Source organism: Solanum lycopersicum, chromosome 10 (assembly GCF_036512215.1).
Source record: "Solanum lycopersicum chromosome 10, SLM_r2.1".
NCBI lineage: Eukaryota > Viridiplantae > Streptophyta > Magnoliopsida > Solanales > Solanaceae > Solanum > Solanum lycopersicum.
The window spans coordinates 31,716,632-31,738,573 of record NC_090809.1 but is presented as its reverse complement, the minus strand read 5'-3'; the positions used below and the strand labels follow the sequence as shown (position 1 = coordinate 31,738,573).

Sequence of the window (21,942 nt, the reverse complement as noted above, 5' to 3'; positions counted from 1 at the left end):
GAGCAACGATAAATTTTCTCACCAAAGTTCGGATGCGAAGTGAGAAATATAGCATAGGAGAAGATTTCATTCGAATGCATGGCTACTACTCCCTGTGCTTCTCTCTTTTCATATATGGAATACAATAAGTACACACTTGTCCAATGTGGGACACTACCTATAAACATATGGACATTAACTATCTAACATAGTCATGGATAACATTTGGTGATTTACTTGTATATTCTTTCTTGATTGCTTAGAAGCTCTATCGTTCCTTAGTCTTATCGTTCCAATGAGTTAACTTCTTACAATGCCTTGCAGGGATTCACAAAAGAGATTTATTTAGAGAAAGAGCGTTGGCAAGGGTAAGTTTACATTAATCTTTCAAGGAATAAATGCGATTTACCGAAATAATTCTTGTGGCATAATTCAATATGCTTCTATAAGGGTACTCCATTATTTATTTCACCCGATCTCCTTATTAACCCACCTCAAACCAAAAAAAGAGAAGGAAAACAGAAAAGAAAGAAATAAAAAGAGAGGCTCATAGTTCGTTTTGATGTTTTGAATTACCTTATATTCTTAACTATCTATGCTAACTTTTTATCTAGGTATATTAAAGATTATGATGGTGGAATCCTTATGGAATGCAAAATAGATCCAAAGCTTCCATACACAGATTTATCTACAATGATACGTCGTCAAAGGCAGGTAGACTGAAATGTAGCTTCATGATGCTTCCTCTCACTGTCTAGGCTTCCTTAAGTTTGAGTAGTAAAATTTTGATAAAAATTGTTGAAGGGTGTCATTTGAATTTCAATTGTTAATGTAATTTCACTTATAGAAGGCAACTCCCTTTTGCATATGAGCTCTCCGACATCCCTGTTTTTGCCAATGAAGTCGTGGAGGAGAGGGAGGGCTTACTTACAGACCTTTAGATTGTTTCTTTTTTTTTTTGTTTGTAGAGTCATTCAGATAAATTAGTCTACCATTTCTTGTTTGTCTGAGGTAAAATTTTCTCTACTACTTTGGGTCGTTTAGATAGTGGTCCGGACATACATATAAATTATAATGCTAATTCATGGACTAAAAAAGAGAGATTATAACGCAGTTAGTCTGTAATATGGATGGGGTTTAAAGAATAATAAATGGGATAAGTTGTATGCACTATATCATAATTAATATATACTTCTGGTCCTCACATTTCCTCCCCTAACATGCTGTACGGACTGGTAGCAATACGGTCTTTGGCCTTATTTTTTTTAAAAAATAAAAATAAAAAGAACCTGGCTGGATGTTCAGTATAATTTGGCTCTGGTTATTCTAACCATGTGGAAGTTAAATTATATTGTTTGGAGTAAACTTTCCCTTTTAACGCGACCAAGTGATTGACTAGTTACATGGAGTCTTATCTGAGCCTTTATTACAGCTCTGTAGAGTAAGGTATCGTTCTTGCCCAAATGAGAGGCTATTGACTTGCTGTATTTTCCTTTTGTTGTTATTAGGCAATTGATGAAAAGATAAGGGAGCTATCAAATTGTCATATTGTCTACCCTGGAATTGATTTTCAAAAGGTATGCACTTTTATCTCTGAACAAAGTTCCATCCTTGATATTGATTAATCATTACTGCATTGGTCGAATGTGGTTCCTCTCTTTTGTATGTATTAATTCAATATCTTGAAAGAGGGTTCTAGCCCTCAATGGACAAGGGTCTGTTTATAGAAAAATATGATGCAATGACAAAGTCGGTTAGCTAATAAGCTTTTGATCATGCTTAAGTTTGAAATAATAAGATTTGCACCATGCTTCATCATTGTTTATTAGATAAAGTAGGAAAACATATAAACTCAATGTCGCACCTTCCCAATGCTACCTAACAAAATAAGGCAGGCAGTGACACTTTTAGAACCAAAAAAATGCTCAACAATTTGGCATGTTTTTCAGCTCTTTTGGGCATGTACTTCAGAGTTCAGCTACCAGCAACCTTAGCTCGAAATTTGGACGGTTTTCATAAGGCTTCTATATCATCGTCCTTGCCAGTAGAATTATCGAAGTGTCTGTATTATGTGTGGATGTCTTATGACATCAAATGGATGTGTGATAGTTCATCAAGGACGCGGCCTAACAGTTGATGAAACTGATACAAAGATCATAAGAAGCTAGGATTTGACTTTCAATAGAATCAAACTATCTGTATAAGTTCTAGTGGACCAAATTACTTGGTGCCAATATTGATCGGAGGATGCGGGCACCCGTGCAATAATCGAGGTGCATCCAATGTGGTTTTGGACACCTTTGTTCTTCTTAAAAGTAAAAAAGTATCAGCTGTATCCTTAGTTGCGCGGACTCTTTACTTTTGATGCCGCACCCGTCTCGGATTCTTCATAAATACACTACTTTTGGAGAATTTGACAAGCACCCGTTGGCATTTTTGAAGAGTCCGAGCAACATAGGCTGTATCACATCTGTATACATGAGGTAACACACTTGATCTAATGTTATGGTTCCAACAAGTTCCTTTTGAAATGAATCTATAAGTGTCATACCTCTTTATTAATGAGAAAAGTGGCTTGGGGTGGGTGGGTGAAGGGATGGTATTGAGAGGAGGTGTGAGGTGAAGGAAAGACTTTGGAATGCCAATTGTTAAGATTGAGAATAAACTTATGGAAAGAGAGAGGAGTCTGTGGCCCCGATTAAAAATATCATTAGGGTGGGCTTGTGGGGACAGAAGGAAGACTAGATTAGCTGAAGCAAACTTTGAAAGCAATTCCCGGAGTCAACCTCGAGAACTGTGTTGAGAAACGTGTGTAAGATAGAAATGACTTTATTCATAAGAAGTGTGAGTAAGCTGTATCAAGTAAAAGGAATATCTTCATTCTCAAAACATTTTTTGGGTTGGATTAAGATTTAAGCTTTTTGAATATACTAATACTTTATCAATGTATCCAGACTTTTTACGATCATGATCTAATTGAGCAAAAGGTTTCCACGTACCCTTAACCCCAACATTTTGCTTCAGAAGACTGACCTCGATGATTGATGTCTTTAATCGTGTGAGAAGTAAAGATATGGAAGAAAGAATTGTTAAGATGTGTATCTACACTATTGCGTTGAACCCTAATTATAGATATATTCTGCACACCACATACACTCTTTTTCCATGTATGACACTAAATACATTAATATTCTAATGGCTTAAGTCATCAACGGCCCCTTAAAGTTGTCCGCATAATTCACTTAGACACTTCAACTAATACTAGTACCAATTGAACACTTTTACCTATATAATAATCGTTTCTATTAGACATTTTTTGATAATCAACAAAAAATGTGAAGAGTGTGTGATACACTTGCGGTGATGTGGCAACATGACTAATTAAAAAATAACATTTGGCATTGGGCCCAAAAATTATAAAAAACACACATTTAATTTCTAATTTTTAAAAAAAGAAAAAGAATAATGAAAATGTCAACCTATTCTACCCCACCTTACCCCACTCCACCCCAACCCCCTTTCATTTTCATCTTCATCTTCTTCCCCAAAACACATTCTTTCTCAAATTACAAGATCTTATTCTTTTCAAATAACTTCAAGATTAATTTTTTTTCAAACTAAGAGTGAAGAAAAGGAAAATTTTGTTGGCGTTATTTAATTCTACATCGATGATAAATGAAATTGATAACCCCAAAGTTATTTCTTTCAAAATTTTTTATATCATTTTTGATAAATTTAATGAGCACATATGAATTTGAGTAAAAATCTTTGTTCGAAAATTATGATAAATAAATATTTTTATACGTAAAAGTCATTTATCTTTTTTCATGTTCTTCATACTTGTTCCTTGTTTTTATGAGATTTGAAATAAATCATACGAAGACTTCTTTCAAATCTGAATCTTTATATTTGATTTTCATTTATCTTCATATTTGGAAGATAAATTTTTTTTGTATATAAAAAAAGAAAAAAAAAGTGTTGGAGCTAAAATGAAGAAAGTTTTGTAAACTAAATTATGAAGAAGAAGATAGATAGAGAGTGGGGTGTTTTCATTTTTGAAATAAATGTAATTAAAGAAGAGAATTTATTTTAAGTTAATTATAATGCCAAGTGTCAATAAAAGAAGAAAAAATGTAAAAAAAAATAAAAAAGACACTATTTTAAGTCTTTTCACGCGCTTCAGGAAAGTGCAATACACATTTTTTGCCATATCAGCATTTTGTGCCTAATAGGTACATGTTTTGAAGAATTTAGTTGTTCAATAGGTACAAGTCTCAGTTGAGGTGTCTAAGTGAATTATGCGGACAACTTTGAGGGGCGGTATATGACTTAAGCCTATTCTAATATCCCCTCAAAGTGGTGCATATAAGTCATACATGTACTGAGCATGTTACAGATGTAACTAATACAAGGACTAGTGAGGGACTTGGTGAAAATATCTGTAAGCTGATCATTTGACTTCACAAATTTTGTAATCGCATCTTATGAGAGTATCTTTTCTCTAACAAAGTGATAGTCTATCTCCATGTACATAGTCTTCTCATGAAATATTAGATTTGTCCACAATATGTAGGGCCAATGGTTGTCACATTCCTGATGATTTTTCCAAACTTTTAATGTTTTAAGAAACAGTTTTATCCACAGTAGCTCACAAGTTGTTACAACCATTGCTTGATATTTTTCTTCTTCACTAAATCAAGCAACAACATTTTGTTTCGTCTCTTCCATGACACCAAATTACCTCCTACTAAAACACAATATCCACAAGTAGAACGCCTCTCAGAAATTGATCCTGTACGATTAACTATGTGTATATCCAATGATTTGCCCATGACCTTGATCTTTGAGGAGCAGGCCTTTTCTTGGAGCCGACTTTACATATTGCAGAATGTAGATGACTACATCTCAATGATTCTTACAGGGAGAAACCATAAACTGACAATCACCACTTAATAGGAATAGTTATGTATATTCACTGTGATACAATTCAACTTACCAACCAACTTTCTATATCTTCCAAGATCATTGAATGGTTCCCCCTATCTCGATGGGAGTTAGCATTCAGATCCATAGAAGTGTCAATCGGTCTACATCCTGTCATTGTTGTCTCCTCAAGGTTGTCTAAGGCATACTTTTGTTATGAAATGATGATGCCTGATTTGGACTGAGCGACCAAAATATCCAGAAAATACTTAAGTCTCCAATGTTTTAGTGTACTATCTTGATTAGTGATAACAATATCATCAACATAGATCACCAAATAAATCCACATATTTGGAGCAAATTTTAGATAACTTCCCAATGAGGCATGACAAACTTCTAAATTAGTATGTTGAGCTTCCTAAACTAGGCTCGAAGAGATTATTTCAGACCATAGAGTGACCAACTCAATCGACATACAAGGCTACTAGACTCCCCCTCAACAAAACCAGGTGGTTACTTTATCCTCATGGTCATCGTGGAGAAAAAACATTTTTATGTGCAAATGCAATTAAAAAAGAGACCAATGACAGACAACAACCATGCATAGAAAAGACGGACATATGCTATTTTAGCCACAGGAGAGAGAGTATTATTGTAATCAAACCCAATTATCTAAGTATACCCCTTGGGAACAAGGCAAACTTTAAGTCTATCAATTTGACCTTTCAAACAAACTTTGAGAAAATAAACCCAACAACAGTCAACAGTTGATTTACATGAAGAAGAGGAACAATCTCCCTAGTACCACTCACATATGAAATACACATCACATTAAACATAGCTTGTCGCCATCTTAGATGAGAAAGTGCTTCACTTGTAGACAAGTATGTAATAGACGTGAATCATCTATGCTTGATGTTGGATGAGAACAACAATGATAAGTCAGGGTGGTGGCTCTATGGTTGGAGATGTAGCAGTAACCATGGATTCCTCAAAAGTTAGTTTAAGTAAGACCTCAGAGATATCAAGATAATCAAAATATGTGAAGTAAGGTTGAGACTAAAAAATGTGATATTAGTTGACCTAAGATACCAAGAAAGATTAGGTGAATAGCAATGATCCCCTTTTGGACCCAAGAACAATCAAGAAAGATACAATTTAGAGCACAAAGGTCTAGATTTATTTTTCCCAAAGACTAAGGTATGAACAAAACGTCCTCTCCCAAAAGACACTGGGTAAGAGAGTTTAGAGGAGATTAAGGAAACAATACCGAATAAGGAATCTGATACTTGTTGGAATTTAAGGGAATTCGATTTATTAAATTGCAAGTTGTGAGAAGAACATTTCCCCTAATAAACACAATGGAACATGAGATTGAATAAGAAGAGTGCGAGCAGTTTCAATGAGGTGCTTATTCTACCTCTTTATAATATCCCCATTATGTTGAGGGGTGTGTAAACAAGATGTCTAATAATAATTTCTTGGTGAGTCATAACGTGCTAAAATTAGGAGGATAAATATTCTAAGGTATTAGCACTACGAAAAGTATAAGTACAAACACCAAAATGATTTATATTTTTGCACAAAAACACTTAAATTAGAATGATCTTTTATTGAGAAAATCAAAGTACATCTTGATTAATCATCAATAGAATGAATAAACTAATGAAATTCTATGGTTGAACCAACTCTACCAAGACCCCAAATATCTGAATGAACCAATGAATAAACCAAACTTCACATCTTTCATCCAGTGTTGTGAATGGCGAGCGCCTCATCGCCTTTGGGCAGAGGCGAGGCGAGGCGAGGCCTCCTCGCCATTCCCCACTGAGGCGAGGCGGTATGCAAAAGGCGACCCATGGCGACTTAATGGCGCCAGAAAAGGCGACGCCTTTTTTATTTTATTTTTTTACAAAAATATTTGACTTAACAATATTAGTCAAAATTAGGGTTTTTTTTATATTTTCAAAATCTGCTGCTATGCACTCTTCTCCCTGACTCTCTTCCCCTCGCGACTCTCTTTCCCTTGCGATCTCTTCTCCTGGTCTCCGTCATCTTCGAGTTGCTGCTGCTGAAGACCTGAGATATACCTCTTTTTTTCTGTTCTTCTTCTTCAATTTTCGTTTCAGACTTTCAGTTCTGTTTTCTTCACTACTCTTTTTTCCCTCTATTTTCTTCACTCTCTGTTTTGTCCCAGATTACTGTAAAATGCATTCTGTCTTCACTGTGCTGTGAGTCTGTGATCGTTGTCCATTATTTTTTTGAAAAAAAAATTAGTTCCTTCTATAGTAATTATTATAGTATTTGTAAGATGTATAATTGCTATTGAAATTTTGAATATTATATGTGCAATTAAATATTTTTAATTTTTGGTATTACTTGGCGCCTCAATTCAAAAAGGCGAGCGCCTCGCCACTCGCCTCGCCGCGTGGCGAGGTAGGCCCTTGTCGCCTTTTGTCGCCTCTCGCCGTCCAAAACACTGCTTTCATCAGTATGAGTAAAGTTAGTCAAATGTATTGCCCAAGTTTCCATGACTCATAATCTAATGCGATAGACTAAACAAACTAAGCACCATCTTCTGTAGTTTGAATAAACTTTGGTGCCAAACATTTGTGGTATAAGTTAAGTGGATTTGTAACGTTGTAGTTGGAGAGGTGAGGGCCTTGTACTAATTGTGTGTCTCATACTGTGGTCCTGCTTAACAAAAGAATCATCAAGAAATATAATGGTGCAATTAAGGGCATGCACCAAACATGTAATCATATCAGAGGGAAGAAGACATCTTATTCCAATAGGTAAGCAATGTATAAATACAATAGATTGTGTGCTAACTTAGGGAAGAAATAAAAGATGATTCCTGTGAATCTGCTAATTCCTGCAAATCAAATCTACTATCTAAATAAGGCTATGTATTCTACTAGGATTCAAGTCGATATACCTTCTATAACACTCCCCCTCAAGTTGGTGTGTAAATATTGATCACGCCCAACTTGTTACAAAGGTAGTCAACTCGAGCTCCATGCAATGCCTTTATAAGCAAATCAGCCAGTTGCTCTCCTGTCTTCATATAGCCCAATGAAATCAAGTTCTCCTGAATTTTCTCACGAATAAAATGACAATCAACCTCAATATGTTTAGTTCTCTCATGATACACCGAATTTGAGGCAATATGAAGAGTAGCTTGATTATCACACCAAAGTTTTGCTGGTGTATGATGCTTTAGGCCAATTTCCGTTAAAAGATGATGTATCCACATAATCTCACACATAGATTGGGACATACCTCTGTACTCAGATTCTGCACTTGATTGAGATACAACAGTTTGCTTCTTACTCCTCCATGAAAGTAGGTTCCCTCCAAAAAAGACACAATAGCCAGTAGTCGATATCCTATCAATATTGGATCCAGCATAGTCAGCATCTGCAAAGTAATCAACACGGGTATGATTGTGATTTCTATACAATATTCCTAGTCTAGGATAGTGCCAGCTGTTGATTCACGATAGTAAACAGAGTGATCACATTTGCTCATTTTCAATCCAAACTCTTGAACTACCTCACTGAGCTTGCCAAACCAAGCTCGAGGACTCTGCTTCAAGCCATACAATGACTTCTTTAAATGACTGACTTTTCCATACTCCCCTTAAGCAATAAAACCATGTGGTTAGTGCATATATACTTCCTATTGAAGGTCACCATGAAGGAAATCATTTTTGATATCCAACTGAAGTAAAGGCCAATTCTTTAAAGCACCCAGAGAAATGAATAAACGAATAGAAGTGAGTTTAGCAACCGGAGAAAATGTGTGAATAATCTACTCCGTATGTCTGTGCATACCCTTTAGCCATAAGTGTGGCCTTAAGTCTTGTCACAGAACCACCGGGATTAAATTTAACTGTGAACACCCACTTACATCCCACTGGTCTCTTTCCATTAGGTAAATCCACCAAATCCCACGTGCGGTTTTCCTCCAAGGCATGAATTTCCTCAAACATTGCTTCAGACTATCCAGGATGATTCAAAGCCTCCCTCATTGTTTTACGTACGGAAACATTATCTACATTACCTAGAGAAACAATCAATGATCTAGATGTCGAGGATAAACGGTCAGAGGAAACAAAATTAGCAATGGAATATGTAGATTTACAAGTCCGTGTACCTTTGCGAAGAGCAATAGGGAGTTCAAGATCTGGTGATGAAGTGATTGGTGATAGACATGTATCTTCGGTTTCTCGTCTCCTCGAGTAAACATGTACAATCAGTGGTCTCACTGGAGATGTTGAAGGCACAATAGTCGATTCCTGCTCAATAGATGTAGGGGATGGGAGAGCCACGTCATCTGATTGTTTTGTCACTAAACGAGTAACTTCATAGACTAACCACTCATCTTCCTCCCCCTAATTAGTAGAAATGGGAGGTGCATAGAAAAATGGTGGTCTTTGAAAATACCACATTAGTTGACACAAGATATATGCCGAGTTCTATAGAGTAACACCGATATCCTTTCTGAAGGCAAGAATATCCTAGAAAAACACAATTTAATGCCTTGGGATCTAACTTGAAAACAGATGGTCGAACATCTCAAAGATAACATGTGCTCCCAAACACCTTAGGGTCACACCGGAAATAGTGACTTGTTTGGAAAAAGAAACATTGTTAGGCATATTACCAACAAGCACAGTTGACAGCATGCAGTTTATCAGAAAACAAGCCTTAGAGACCGCCTCTTCCCAATACTGCTTAGGAACCTTCATTTGGAACAAAAGTGCTTGAGCTGTCTCAAGTAGGTGCCTTTTTTTCTCTCAGCAACGCCGTTTTGAGAGGGTGTGTCAACACACGAAGATCGGTAAAGAATATTGTTTTGTCTTGTGTATGACTAAAACAATTCTGACATGCATTCTTTAGCGTTGTCACTTCTTAGAATACATATTGAAGCATTGAATTGAGTTTTGATTTCAGCATAGAAGGCACAAAAATGGGTTAACACTTTTGTGCGACTCTTCATGAAATAAATCCAAGTCATCCGAGAGAAATCATCCACAAACGTGACAAAATACTTATGCCCTGTTCTAGAAACGACAGGACATTGTCCCCAAACATCAAAATGAACTAATTCAAAAGCTGACTCAACTTGCTTATTAACCCTTGGACCCATTGAACTGCGATGATGTTTTGCAAATCGACATGATTCACATTCTAATGAAGGAATATTTTGAAATTGAGGACAAATTCTTCAAGAAAAGGCAGAGAAGGGTGTCCCAATCGACAATGTGCTTCAAATGGAGACACAATACTCGAGAAGGCAACTAATCGAGACTCCCATTCATCAAGGATGTATATATCATCAGATACATGTCCTTTACCAATAACTTGATTTGTCGTAAGATCACGAAACAAACAATAATTTGGAAAGAACGAAATATAACAATTCAGATCTCTAGTAATTTTGCTGACATAAATCAAGTTAAAGGCTAACTTTGGTAGACTTAATACAGATAACAAGGTAATAGAGGATTTTGGTTTGACAGTCCCAGATCCAACACTATTGCAAGTTACCACTACAGTAACTGGAGATGGTGATTGTGTGGTCGAAAGCTAGAGAAAATACTAGGATTCCCAGTCATGTGATTTGTGGCACGCGAATCAATAACCCATTTATTTGAAGAGGTAATAAGGCATATCTTATCTGTCTCAGAAAATGCATTAACAGAATTGGATCCCATCAATGATTTTTTATGATGTGCAAATTTCTTCGTAGAAACCAAAGCCATATTATTAGAAGACTGACTAGTAACAACATTAGTTGCTTGAGTTTTGTGATTGCTTCCTCTCTAACTTTCGTACATTCTTAGTTTCAACTTCAGCAGTTAAATGAAGAGAAATGCAGAGACAGTATCTATAGAATAATCTGAAAGGCTAAAAGAGGAACAAACATGTAGCCCAATCACAGAGACACAACGTCAATGTTCAACAAATTTTTAGAGAAAATCAATATCAAAACGTAAAATAGAATAAAATGGAAAATTTCCAGTAGATTGTGGTGTGTAATCTAGAGTTACAAATCCCAACCCCAACAGCAACAACAAAGAACAAAGAAACCAGGGATAACCACCACAAGCAACCCACACATCCAACAATAATTCGAATCCTAGAAGAAGTGCAGCCGCAGAAGCACAAAAGATGAATACCAAATTGAAGTCGCATAAGTTACAAGGAAGAAAATAACCTAGAAATGAAAACTCCCCAAAGAGTGTTTTAAACACCAGAGAAAACTCAAGATGCGCTTGAACAGATAAAAGGCGACGCCGGAGATGAGTGAAATGATCAGTTCTTTCTCGAATAGACAGAGAAGAGTTCCCAATTTCTGAATATGAATAGAGACTACGAAGAGTTTCCAATTTCTGAATATGAATTGAGCCTATAGGCTCTAATACCATGTAATCATATCAGAGGGAAGAAGATATCTTATTCCAATAGGTAAGCAATGTATAAATAAGATAAATTGTGTGCTAAGTTAGGAAAGAAATAAAAGACGAATCCTGTAAATCTGATAATTCCTACAAATCTACTATCTAAATAAGGCTATGTATTATATTAGGAATCAAGTCTATATACATTCTATAACAAAACAAATGACAAATACTAAACTAGGACTTCTAGGGACAAAGAACAAAGTTTAGAGTAATGGAGGATTAGCTCGCTAACTCTTTTTGCTCTTATTTGGATCCCATAGGCTAAAGTAGCATTTGGAAGAAATTGTGAATAAATAATATTTGATAAAAGTGATGTATTGTTGGACATATGATAAGAAGTGCTTGTGTCCATGATCTACCGTCCTAGGGCATTACCGCATTAGACTTTGAAACACAAGAAAAACAATTACCAACTACTGAAGTAAAAGACTGAGCAAACGAGACTACTTGTTTGATGTCTGCTTACTAGCTTGATAATGAAGAAACTCATTATACTTACTTTAGATATAGAAGACCTCTTGTTACATGTTGACCTACTTAAAGAGTGTATCCAAGCCTATTACAATAACTACACTTGGGACAAAATCTTCCAAAATGGAATCCTTGTCAATCTTCATAGATCAGGATGCTCGATTATCTGTTATTTGAGATTGGAGGAGCGAGGAGTCAATGGTTGGTGATAAGTCCATGATGTGATTGAATGGCGTGACAAGCCAAAGTAATTGAGAGAACATTTCATCAATTGTAGGAACCGTTGGATTAGCCAAAATCTTATCACACATGAAATCAAGTTCATTAGGAAGTCTATCAAGTGTAAGTACTAGAAACAATGTTCGTCTTCGCTTATGTTGTTTTTCAATGTTCGTTGTGACTGTATCAACCTATCAAATTCCTCCATGTTTGCTTATACCAGTCCCAAGTAAGTAGACAAGTCCAATTTTTTTTCTTCAAGTGTGTCATCTGAGATATCATGTCATAAGAATGAGATATGTCATGACTGTATATAGCGTGAGCCTTTTCCCAAACTGAATAACATGTGTTGGATAGACGAAACAAGGGCATCAACTTGGAACCTATAGATCGCCACAAGATACTATATAATTAAGCATCAACCTTCTCGTACTGTCCTTTGGTCCTTTTCATGAATTGAACTAGCTTTTTTCCTTAAGTGATCTCGGACATCTTTGCCCTAGCACCAAAACTCATCCAAGGAAGCCCAAGCTAACTAGTTTGGATTTCCCAGTAAGGGTTCTGACATAATCATAACGCTTGAATTTTCAATTTCTATATTTTTGGAGCCAAAAATATCGACCACGAAAAACATGTTGAATCAAAGAGATATCTAGTAATAACCAACTAAAGATTGTGAAAAAGCGTTAAAACTCACTGTAACACCGAAAAATACTATTCTATTGGCTGATGTGCAATGAAACCTTGTGGGTGGGGTCAGAAATAGGAGGACAACCAACTCAGACCAGGGCTCAGAGTAGGGTGCAAGACACATATTTGAGTGGCAAAATTCCTTGTCATACAAATAGTGATCTGCACAATAGGTGTAAAGAATCCCCCTGCTTTCCCTGATATGCACTTGATGAAATCAGGAATAGGGTTCAGGCGACTAGAATCTACATTAAAGTGGAGGGAACTTCTCAGAATTACGATAAGAACGCACTAGAAGAAAAACAACTTGAAGAGTAGCTGGAAAGGGCTTCATGTGGTGGCACATGTGTCAAAAGCGTTGTCGGCGTCAGAGCTCCGAGAGGTATGTGAGAGCACATTTAGGGTTGTCTACCAGAAGGGTTGACTGGGTTTGTCGTTGGTGAGTGGGGGAGCCTGTGATGGTATTTGTTTTCGCACAACTCTAATAGAAAGTAACATGTCACAAGTTAGATCTGAAGAGTCACCAGAAAAATGCATTGCAATGGATTTGTTTTTCCCCAGATGGTTCTCGTTGTTGCTCTCATACCATGTGAGAAGTAAAGACATGGGAAAAAATATTATTAAGATGTGTATCGCTATTATTACAGTGAGCACACTAATACCTATTTGTGGAGATGTATCATATAGTGTCAAAATCATGATTAGAGTTAGTCTGGATAAAAGGCAGAATCCATTCCCCTTCTGATCTTATCGGCCTTACGGTGGGCCTAAGAGCAAGGAAGTCTCAACCCCCCAATCCCCCAGGATGAGGGGTGAACCTTCGCTCGATTTATAATCAAGACTATTTCAAACTTCAGGGATTGGAGAGAAAGGCCTTGTCCAAGACAAAGTCCTTAACTTAATGCTTGAAGAAGAGAATTATTCCTTTATTATTAATGATCCCCTTACTCAAACAAGAAAGGAGGCTTATCACTTTCTTGAAGACGAGCTTCGGCCTGTTGGGGATCCACGTCATGCTTTTCAGCAATATTTCACACATTACATGCAATCCATATCCATTTAGGACACTACATACATTGATATTCTAACAAATCATAGTATCTTTGCCATCATTTTCTAGTTTTAGTAAGTTGTAATATCAATCTGTAAATGACTAGTTTTTGGTTTGCAAAATGAAATTCATTAATGGGAAATGGTTCTTTTAGACTTGTTAACTTGTCAACGGATCATGTAAAAAATTCCGAGGACAAAAGACAGTATCTCAGAAATATCTTCTTTTATTTGAGAGGCATTTCAAATCCTTTCGATTGCAGATATGGTCTCATATGGACATTGTTTTCTTTGTAACTGGATTGGTCTGATGTTGCAATACTATGTTTTGCTGCTATCGTGAAGAAACTGTTGGATTTTGAAGTTCACTAATCTTGACTAACTTATTTAGAAGGAAGCTGGCATTCCCAAAAAGGCTATCAAGGTTGAGGATATCCCTGGCTTGAGTAAGTTCTCTCCATCTTTATTTCATTTTTCTTAGTTTCTATTTTTCTTATGGATATGTAGAATTTCTAAACTCTGCTCTTTATAAGTGTGATCTGAGTCCTTATTACTTACCTTAAGCTGTATTCTTTTTGTGCTCCAATAATCTTAAATTTCTTATGGGAATTTGCTGTTGACATCTTAATAGGAGAGGCTGGATGGACTCCTGATCAATATGGTCATTCTCGTTTCAAAACAGTAAACTCCTTGTCAGATCAGAAGTCTTTGACTGCATTCATGCGCTCACTCCTGAAAGTAAAACTCTTGTTTTCCCTTTTTCTAAAAATTTATAGTTGCCTCATCACTAAATATGTATCATAAATTATTTTTTTGAAATAATGACTATAGAAGCTAACTTGGCAAAGTTGAGTGAGTTGGGTAACAAAACAAAGTTTACTATGAAGGCCAATTACCAAAGTTGAGTGACCACCCAAGCTTCTAACTCTTGCTTGCTTTATATAAGCTTTTGGTGCACAAAGGCCAGCTAGCACGACTTTAATTGACTACTTCTTTAGTTAAATAGGCACATCTTTACTGAGTTTTTTCCTCCTGTGCAGATAATGCATGACCATCCCGATTCCTGGCCTTTCAAAGAACCCGTTGATGCACGGGATGTTCCTGATTATTATGACATCATCAAAGATCCAATAGGTGATGGACTTTTCTACTTCTTCTTTTTTTCCGTAAAAGTTATTTGTATTTCAAAATTTTGATGCACCAAGCAGTTTTTACATGAATTTAGAAGTTGAAATGTTAAATGGACTTTGAGTCTAAGTCAACCCTAAACACTAGCTCAAGACGAGAGGATTGCTCAAAGACCATATAAAGTGACCTCCCGTATAACTAAGAAGGTGGTAACTCGAAAGAGTATAATGGCTGTTAGCATTACTAGTAGATTGTTTACCTTTTTGAAGTGCAATTAATTGTTGGGGTGTGCAAAAATCGAACCAGAAAAAATGCTATCGGTTTACCGTTTACCATTAGTCTATTATTGGGTTAAGGAGTTTGTCATGGTTTGTAAAAAAAAAAATTAGTATGTGTTTGGATTTGTTTTTTTAATATCGGGTGATTGGGTAAATCGATAACCTATTAAGACTCTAGTAATTTACTTCTTTACCCTATATAAATATTAGGTACTGATTGGTTACTACCTCTGCCATTTTGCCTTTAGTTCCACATTATTTTCTTTGTTCTTTTATTTGTGTTGCACTTGCATAGTTTTTTCATGTTAGTTACTTGTGTTTCTATTTTATAGGCATTATGTAAACCGATAACCAAACTGAAAGGACCAAAAACCGAAAAACCAAGAACTAATAAAAAATATCTTATTGGTTTACTGGATTTAAAAATAAAAAACCGATAAATTGAGCCGATAACATAAATATCGAATCGACGGATGCACATCCCTCATCATTGACTAGAAGAAGGCAAGTCCTTAGTAGGTGCAAGGTTTGTGACATGAATCAACTGGGCCTAATGGTGGACGCGGACAACAATGATAAGTCAGGGTTTGTAACAATATGGATGGAGATGTAGAAGTAACCATAGATTCCTCAAAAGTTAGCATCGGTAAGACCTTAGAGATAGCATGATGATCGAAACATGTAAAGTTAGGTTGAAACTCAAAAAAATGTGGCTTAACAAAATATCGACGAAGATCACTTGAGTAGCAACGATGCACTCTTTGAACCCTAGAATGACCAGGAATTACACATTTGACAACATGAGAGACTAGCTTATCTTTCTTCGGGGCTAAGTTATGAAAAAAACATGTGCTCTTAGAGAGATGAGGTGGGTAGAATATAAAGGTGAATATGGAAACAATATGGAACAAGGAATCTGATTCCGAATAGAAGATGAGGGCATTCAATGAATTAAATAGCAAAATGTGAGGACTGCGTCACCCCAAAAGTGCAGCTGGACATAAGATTGAATGAGAAGAGTGTGTGTAGTCTCAATGAGGTGTCTATTCTTCGTCTCTGCTACCCCTTCTGTTGAGGGGTGTACATACCAGATGTTTCATGACTAATTCCTTGGTGAGTCAACAGATGCTCAAACTAGGAGGATAAGTATTGTAAGACATTATCACCACGAAAAAATATGAATAGAAACACCAAAAATGATTTTGTACTTAAGCACAAAACCTCTGAATATAGAAAGTAAGTTCGAACAATCTTTCATTAAGAAAATTTAAGTACATCTTTGAATATCAATAATGAATTGACAAAATAACTAAAATTGTTAGGTTGAACCAACTCAACTAGGACCCCAACTATCCGAATAAACTAGTGAAAAATTAACTCTACACACTCGCAACACTACGTGGAAAGGTAGTGCATGTGTCTTTTTCAAGTTGACACGATCACAGCATAATGTGGATAGACTAGACTAATTAAATGCCATCTTCTGTAGCCTGAATAATTTTTTTTGATGACCGTAACTTGAATAGATTTAGATGTCCCAAATGCTTATGAGGTCTGGGATCTGTAGCATTGTTACATGGCATGTTCTGGAATAAATAGAAGTAGTAAGATAGTAAAGGTAGTACAGGTGTCTTTTTCAAGTTGACACGACTTACAATGTAATGTCGATAATCTAGACTAACTAAACGCCATCTTCTGTAGCTCGAATAAATTTGGATGTCCCAAATGCATGAGTTAGGTCTGGATGACCTGTAACGTTGTAACATGGGATGCTGTGGAATAATTAGTAGTAGTAAGATAGTAAGGCCTTGTGATTCATGCCTTGTGTCAATCGTCTGTCTTATATGAGTAAAGAATCATCAAGAAATATTATGGCACAATTTAGGGCATTAAACGGCTAGCAGATGCACTATTTAAAGGACAACCAGAAACCTAAAGAACAATGTTTAGAGTGACTGAGAATAGGGGGTTAGCTTGTCCAACTCCCTTTGCTATATTTTGGGCCCGTTCGCTGATGTAACAATGAGAAGAGATTGTGAATAAACGTTATTTGGCAAAAGTGAGTTATCAGTTATCACCAAAAACATGATCAGAAAGCATCAGAGTCCTTGACCCACAGTACAAGGGTATTAGACTATGAAGCAAAAAGATTACCATCAGCAGAAGTATCATGCTGAGCTACTGAGGCTACTCGTGGAGTTGTATGTGTACTTGCTCGATACTAAAGGAACTCATTATATTATCCTTCAGATAAATAAATTCACCTGCATTGTTAGTCTGAGCAACACGAGTATTCTTAGGTGGTGAGCATGGAGAGAATCATATATTTCACGAGTGTCTAAACCTATTACAAGAACTACCTCTAGGTAGCAGAGAATCGTATTGTTAACGAGAACCGTATACTTAACAAGTATTTTCACCTAGGTAGAGATGACACAAATCAAAGAGATTGCTTGAAGAATGTCAATGGAGTCCAGATTAGGGTTCTGATCCCCGTTAGTTTACAAGCTGACAAATCTGGCTCAAAACACTTCAAGGAACCAGATCTACTGCTGGAAGCTATTAGCTACCTTCCAAGTAACAAGATCTGTCCCGAGAAGCTGTTGGACATCTCACAAAAATAAAAATTGATTGGAACTTGGAAGAAGTTAGTTCGGCTCGGCTTGGAATCAATGGGCGAATCCAACAGGAAAAAAACTGATCTGGAATGTGGTTGGAAACTGCTCACCACGCTGATGTGTGTTTCAGATTTTTCCGATGTCATATAATTAACAAGTGCGTGAGGTTGCATTGCTGGGTTTCTGCCGGGATATATTTTTGGGGTTTGGTCGCTAGAAGTTGCTGCACCTTTTGGTAGTTTTACTTATCGTAAAATACTGGCGACAAGAGACATGACACTGGGCATATCCAAAAGTCATCGGAAAAATATGCAGTGATTGGCTTTTTTGTCCCCGGGATTTCTCACTGTAGCTCTGGTACCATGTGAGAAATAAAGTCTCAAAACATTAATAAGATACGTAAACTAATTATTACACTGAGCTCTATTTATAGACCACAAATTACAATCCTCCTCCATGTCGGGATACAATCCTATTCTGATACGGCCGTGAAAGTTGCTGAAAATTTTTCATACAAAATTCTCTTCCAATATATTGGTGACCTTAACAAGGTTGGAAAAGGAACAAGAAATATTTTGTTGTTTCTTCAACAATTTCTGATCTCTAGTGGACCTCTTTTCGGGATTCAAACCCAAATGAAGTTCTGACCATCTATCAGAGAAAATTGAAAGCACGGTTCTTGCTTTGATTTTTCCAAAAATAGATGATTAATCATCTGCTTCTCACGTTCCTGGAATAGATGGGACATTAAGGAGTATCCAGAAAGGCATTTTGGGAATTGGTCCGATTCTATCTCTTTTCGTTCCTTTTGAAGAAAGGAAAGAACCCAAAGAATCGATCTTTCTTTTCGTTGTTGAATCTTTCTTTGATTTATCAATGTGGGATATTCCGAATCCTCATTACTGATGGAATCAAAATGATCTCTGGATTGATCATAAAATCATTTTAGTTGGCTAGAATTTGTTATGAAATCATATTGAATATTTGAGTATCCAGAAAGGCATTTTGGGAATTGGTCCGATTCTATCTCTTTTCGTTCCTTTTGAAGAAAGGAAAGAACCCAAAGAATCGATCTTTCTTTTCGTTGTTGAATCTTTCTTTGATTTATCAATGTGGGATATTCCGAATCCTCATTACTGATGGAATCAAAATGATCTCTGGATTGATCATAAAATCATTTTAGTTGGCTAGAATTTGTTATGAAATCATATTGAATATTTGACGATACATTTTGAATCTTGCTAAATCCTTGTAGTCTTTTGATAGCGTTCCTCAAAGAATCTGATATGTGAACTGGAAGAGAAATGAACTGAGAATTCAACCTTGAATATTCACCCAAATTATTGGGGTTTAAATAAATATATTTGCATGTTCTAAAGAGGAAAGGAAGTTACTATCTAATTACAATATGAGTAAATTAAGCCACTTATTATATTTATGTATATTTGTAAGAATTTGAACACTTTCTGTTGTTGCTAAAGCATGGAAATATTTCCAGAAGGTCCTATAACCGTGGAGGCTCTTGGGGACAAATGTTAGAGACACAATTTTGTCCAAGTTTATTTTCATTCTTTCAGCACATACACACATGTTATGAATGGATATTTCCAGTATGACTTTTTCTATTTTTCTTTCTCTGTACTTAACCATGTGAAAGGTAAGACCAAATCAGAGTTTGGAACTTTTAAGAGATGAAAAACATCCCCTCTTTTTTTTTCTTGTTGTGGGGGTTGGGGGGTTGATATTATACATGTATGTAGAGTCCATGAACTGTTCCTTTGGTTTTGGTGTCTGCTTGTCCCATGCAATCTCTGATCTACATTAAGATTCTTTTCCCCTTTGGACCCTTCTTTTAATTTCATTGATAATTAATTTGTGAATATTTGTTATGGTTGTGTACAATGCAGATTTAAAAACAATGTCAAAGCGGGTTGAGTCGGAGTTATATTATGTGACATTTGATATGTTTTTGGCGGATGTGAGAAGGATGTTTGCGAACGCTCGCACCTATAACTCTCCTGAGACCATTTACTACAAATGTTCAACCAGGCAAGTGTATTGCTCTTTAATGCTCTCTTCTTCTTTTCCATAATTAATTTTTCTAATTATATCCTTCTTACAGGCTTGAATCACATTTCTCAAACAAAGTTCAAGCTGGTCTACAGTCTAGCATCAAGATTCAGTAGGAAGTTCATTATTCGATATTTATGAAGTTGATTCTGGTTCAAGTGAATCCCATCATAATTGATGCCTTATGATATCATCCGACCCTGGTGTTTCATGAGAGTACTTGTATAATTTGTATACTAAGTAGATGTACAATAGTTAATTGAAGTTGTTACTTGAGTGAGTTTTACACCAGTTGCTGGTGGTACACAAAGTAATCTTTATATGTGGGTAACCCCAAGGCAGTACATGTTTATTTTGTAAAAAGTTGTCACTGACGCATTATGTTAGGGTTAAATTATGCAACCAATTAGGGTTGTATGACTTGTTTGGTTAGCAACTGTTGTATCCGACTTAACTTATGAAATCGAAGCATCAGATTTGCATTCAAATGAGAAAATACGTGATGTAGAAAGAACTCTGGAGTTCAAAAGGACCATTTTTTTAAATGCAAATATACACTGGTTACTTTTTTTATTTAACCAAATAATATTAACGGTCTGTAGACATCCGTCATCTCTCTCTCTCTCTCTCTCTCTCTCTTTATATATATATATATATATATATATATATATATATATATATATATATATATAAGATGCTCTTTGTTGAGTCATATTCTTATTTTTTTCATGATGTCGTTACAATTAAGTGATGCTTTTACTTTTACAAAGTTTAATAAATAACAAAGATAATAGACATAATAAGGTCTTATAACATAGTTTTAATAATTTCGTTCTATAGCTATAGTTTCGTGCTATGGAGGTTGCAGTTTATAAATTTCGTTTGCGCATTTGTATATTTTAGGGGTGTGTAATACTCCGCAAGTCTAAAGCTAATCTAGAGCATAACATGAGAGTTTAAGAGTTGTAACACTAATTTTAAGTCAATAATAATGTAAACAAGTCATTCAGGAAGTTTTAGAATCAAATCGTCAAGGAACATCCATGACGTCCGAAACTAGTTTAAAGGGGTGCTAGTATGTCTTAGCCTATTTGACAAGGTTTTAAGAGTCGGAAAATGATGAAATTTGGTGGAAAGGTGTCTAACACGTAATAGAGTTAGTTTATAGTTGAAACACCCGGGTACGACTCCCCAAGGACCAACCAAAGGGTCCTAGAGGAGGACCCTTCCAATTTGGCCAAAAGTTGTCATGGAGGCAGTGTCTACCTACGTGCTGCGAGTGACGAGGCGTAGGTCAATAGACGGGCGTCGATTGCCTCCGTCGATCAACACTTATCCATTTTGGCTAATGGTCCATTTGGACCAGTCTCTGACACGAACATCGGGTGTACATGACGGAAGGGGGCAATTGCGTAGACTAACCTACAGCCTGTCAGTCGGGGTCTCGTAGGTTAGGTCACTGGTTGCTGCCATGTTTTTAGGTTAGTTAAATTAATTAATTAATTAATTAAGGTGTTATTTAATTAGTTAGGGGTTAAGGGGGGCTAATTAAGTTAGCTAATGATTTCTATAAATACCCCAAACCTAATTTAACTAAAACTAACTCTCATAATTCCCCAAACCCAATTGCTCTTCCTTCTCTCTTCTTTCTCTCTCCCAAAGAAACTCCATTAAAGACCAAGCAAATGAGGTTTCTAGGGCTTCAAAGGATCAAGTTTTTAATTAGTAAGGTCTGAGATTCTTTCACCTTTGGGATTATTTCCCCAAAGGGTTCCTTCAAATTGATTTCAAAAAGAAGAGTTTTAGATTGATCCTCTAATTGACTATGTTTATGATTTCTGTAAATAATTATGATGTTATGATGTATTGTAATCCAATTATGCTAGTTCTTGATTAATTAAGCTAGGTTGTGAAGCAAATCATCAATTTGACTTAAGTTCCTAACCCTAGGCTATGAACTAAAGAAGAATTGTTGTGTAGTGATTCAATTTACTTCATTATTGTGTTAATTACTACTGAGTGATGATATTACACCCAATGTTGA

General features: G+C 36.0%; 1 protein-coding gene across 3 annotated transcripts in view; it reads left to right on the top strand.

The window, feature by feature from the left end:
• The window catches only part of LOC101253033 (histone acetyltransferase GCN5), a 38,657-nt gene extending 18,263 nt beyond the window's left edge, over nt 1–20,394 (top strand). For 2 of the 3 annotated variants that reach the window (XM_026027689.2, XM_004248775.4), the window contains 8 exons: nt 304–347; nt 594–693; nt 1,488–1,556; nt 14,196–14,250; nt 14,436–14,542; nt 14,845–14,938; nt 19,736–19,877; nt 19,951–20,394. In XM_026027689.2, the coding sequence (XP_025883474.1) occupies nt 304–347; nt 594–693; nt 1,488–1,556; nt 14,196–14,250; nt 14,436–14,542; nt 14,845–14,938; nt 19,736–19,877; nt 19,951–20,014 (675 nt within the window). In that variant the 3' untranslated portion in view covers nt 20,015–20,394. Of the gene's footprint in view, nt 1–303; nt 348–593; nt 694–1,487; nt 1,557–14,195; nt 14,251–14,435; nt 14,543–14,635; nt 14,939–19,735; nt 19,878–19,950 lie in introns of all 3 variants that reach the window. The other variant, XR_011212229.1, reaches the window with a different exon arrangement.
• Nucleotides 20,395–21,942: the final 1,548 nt, after the last annotated feature.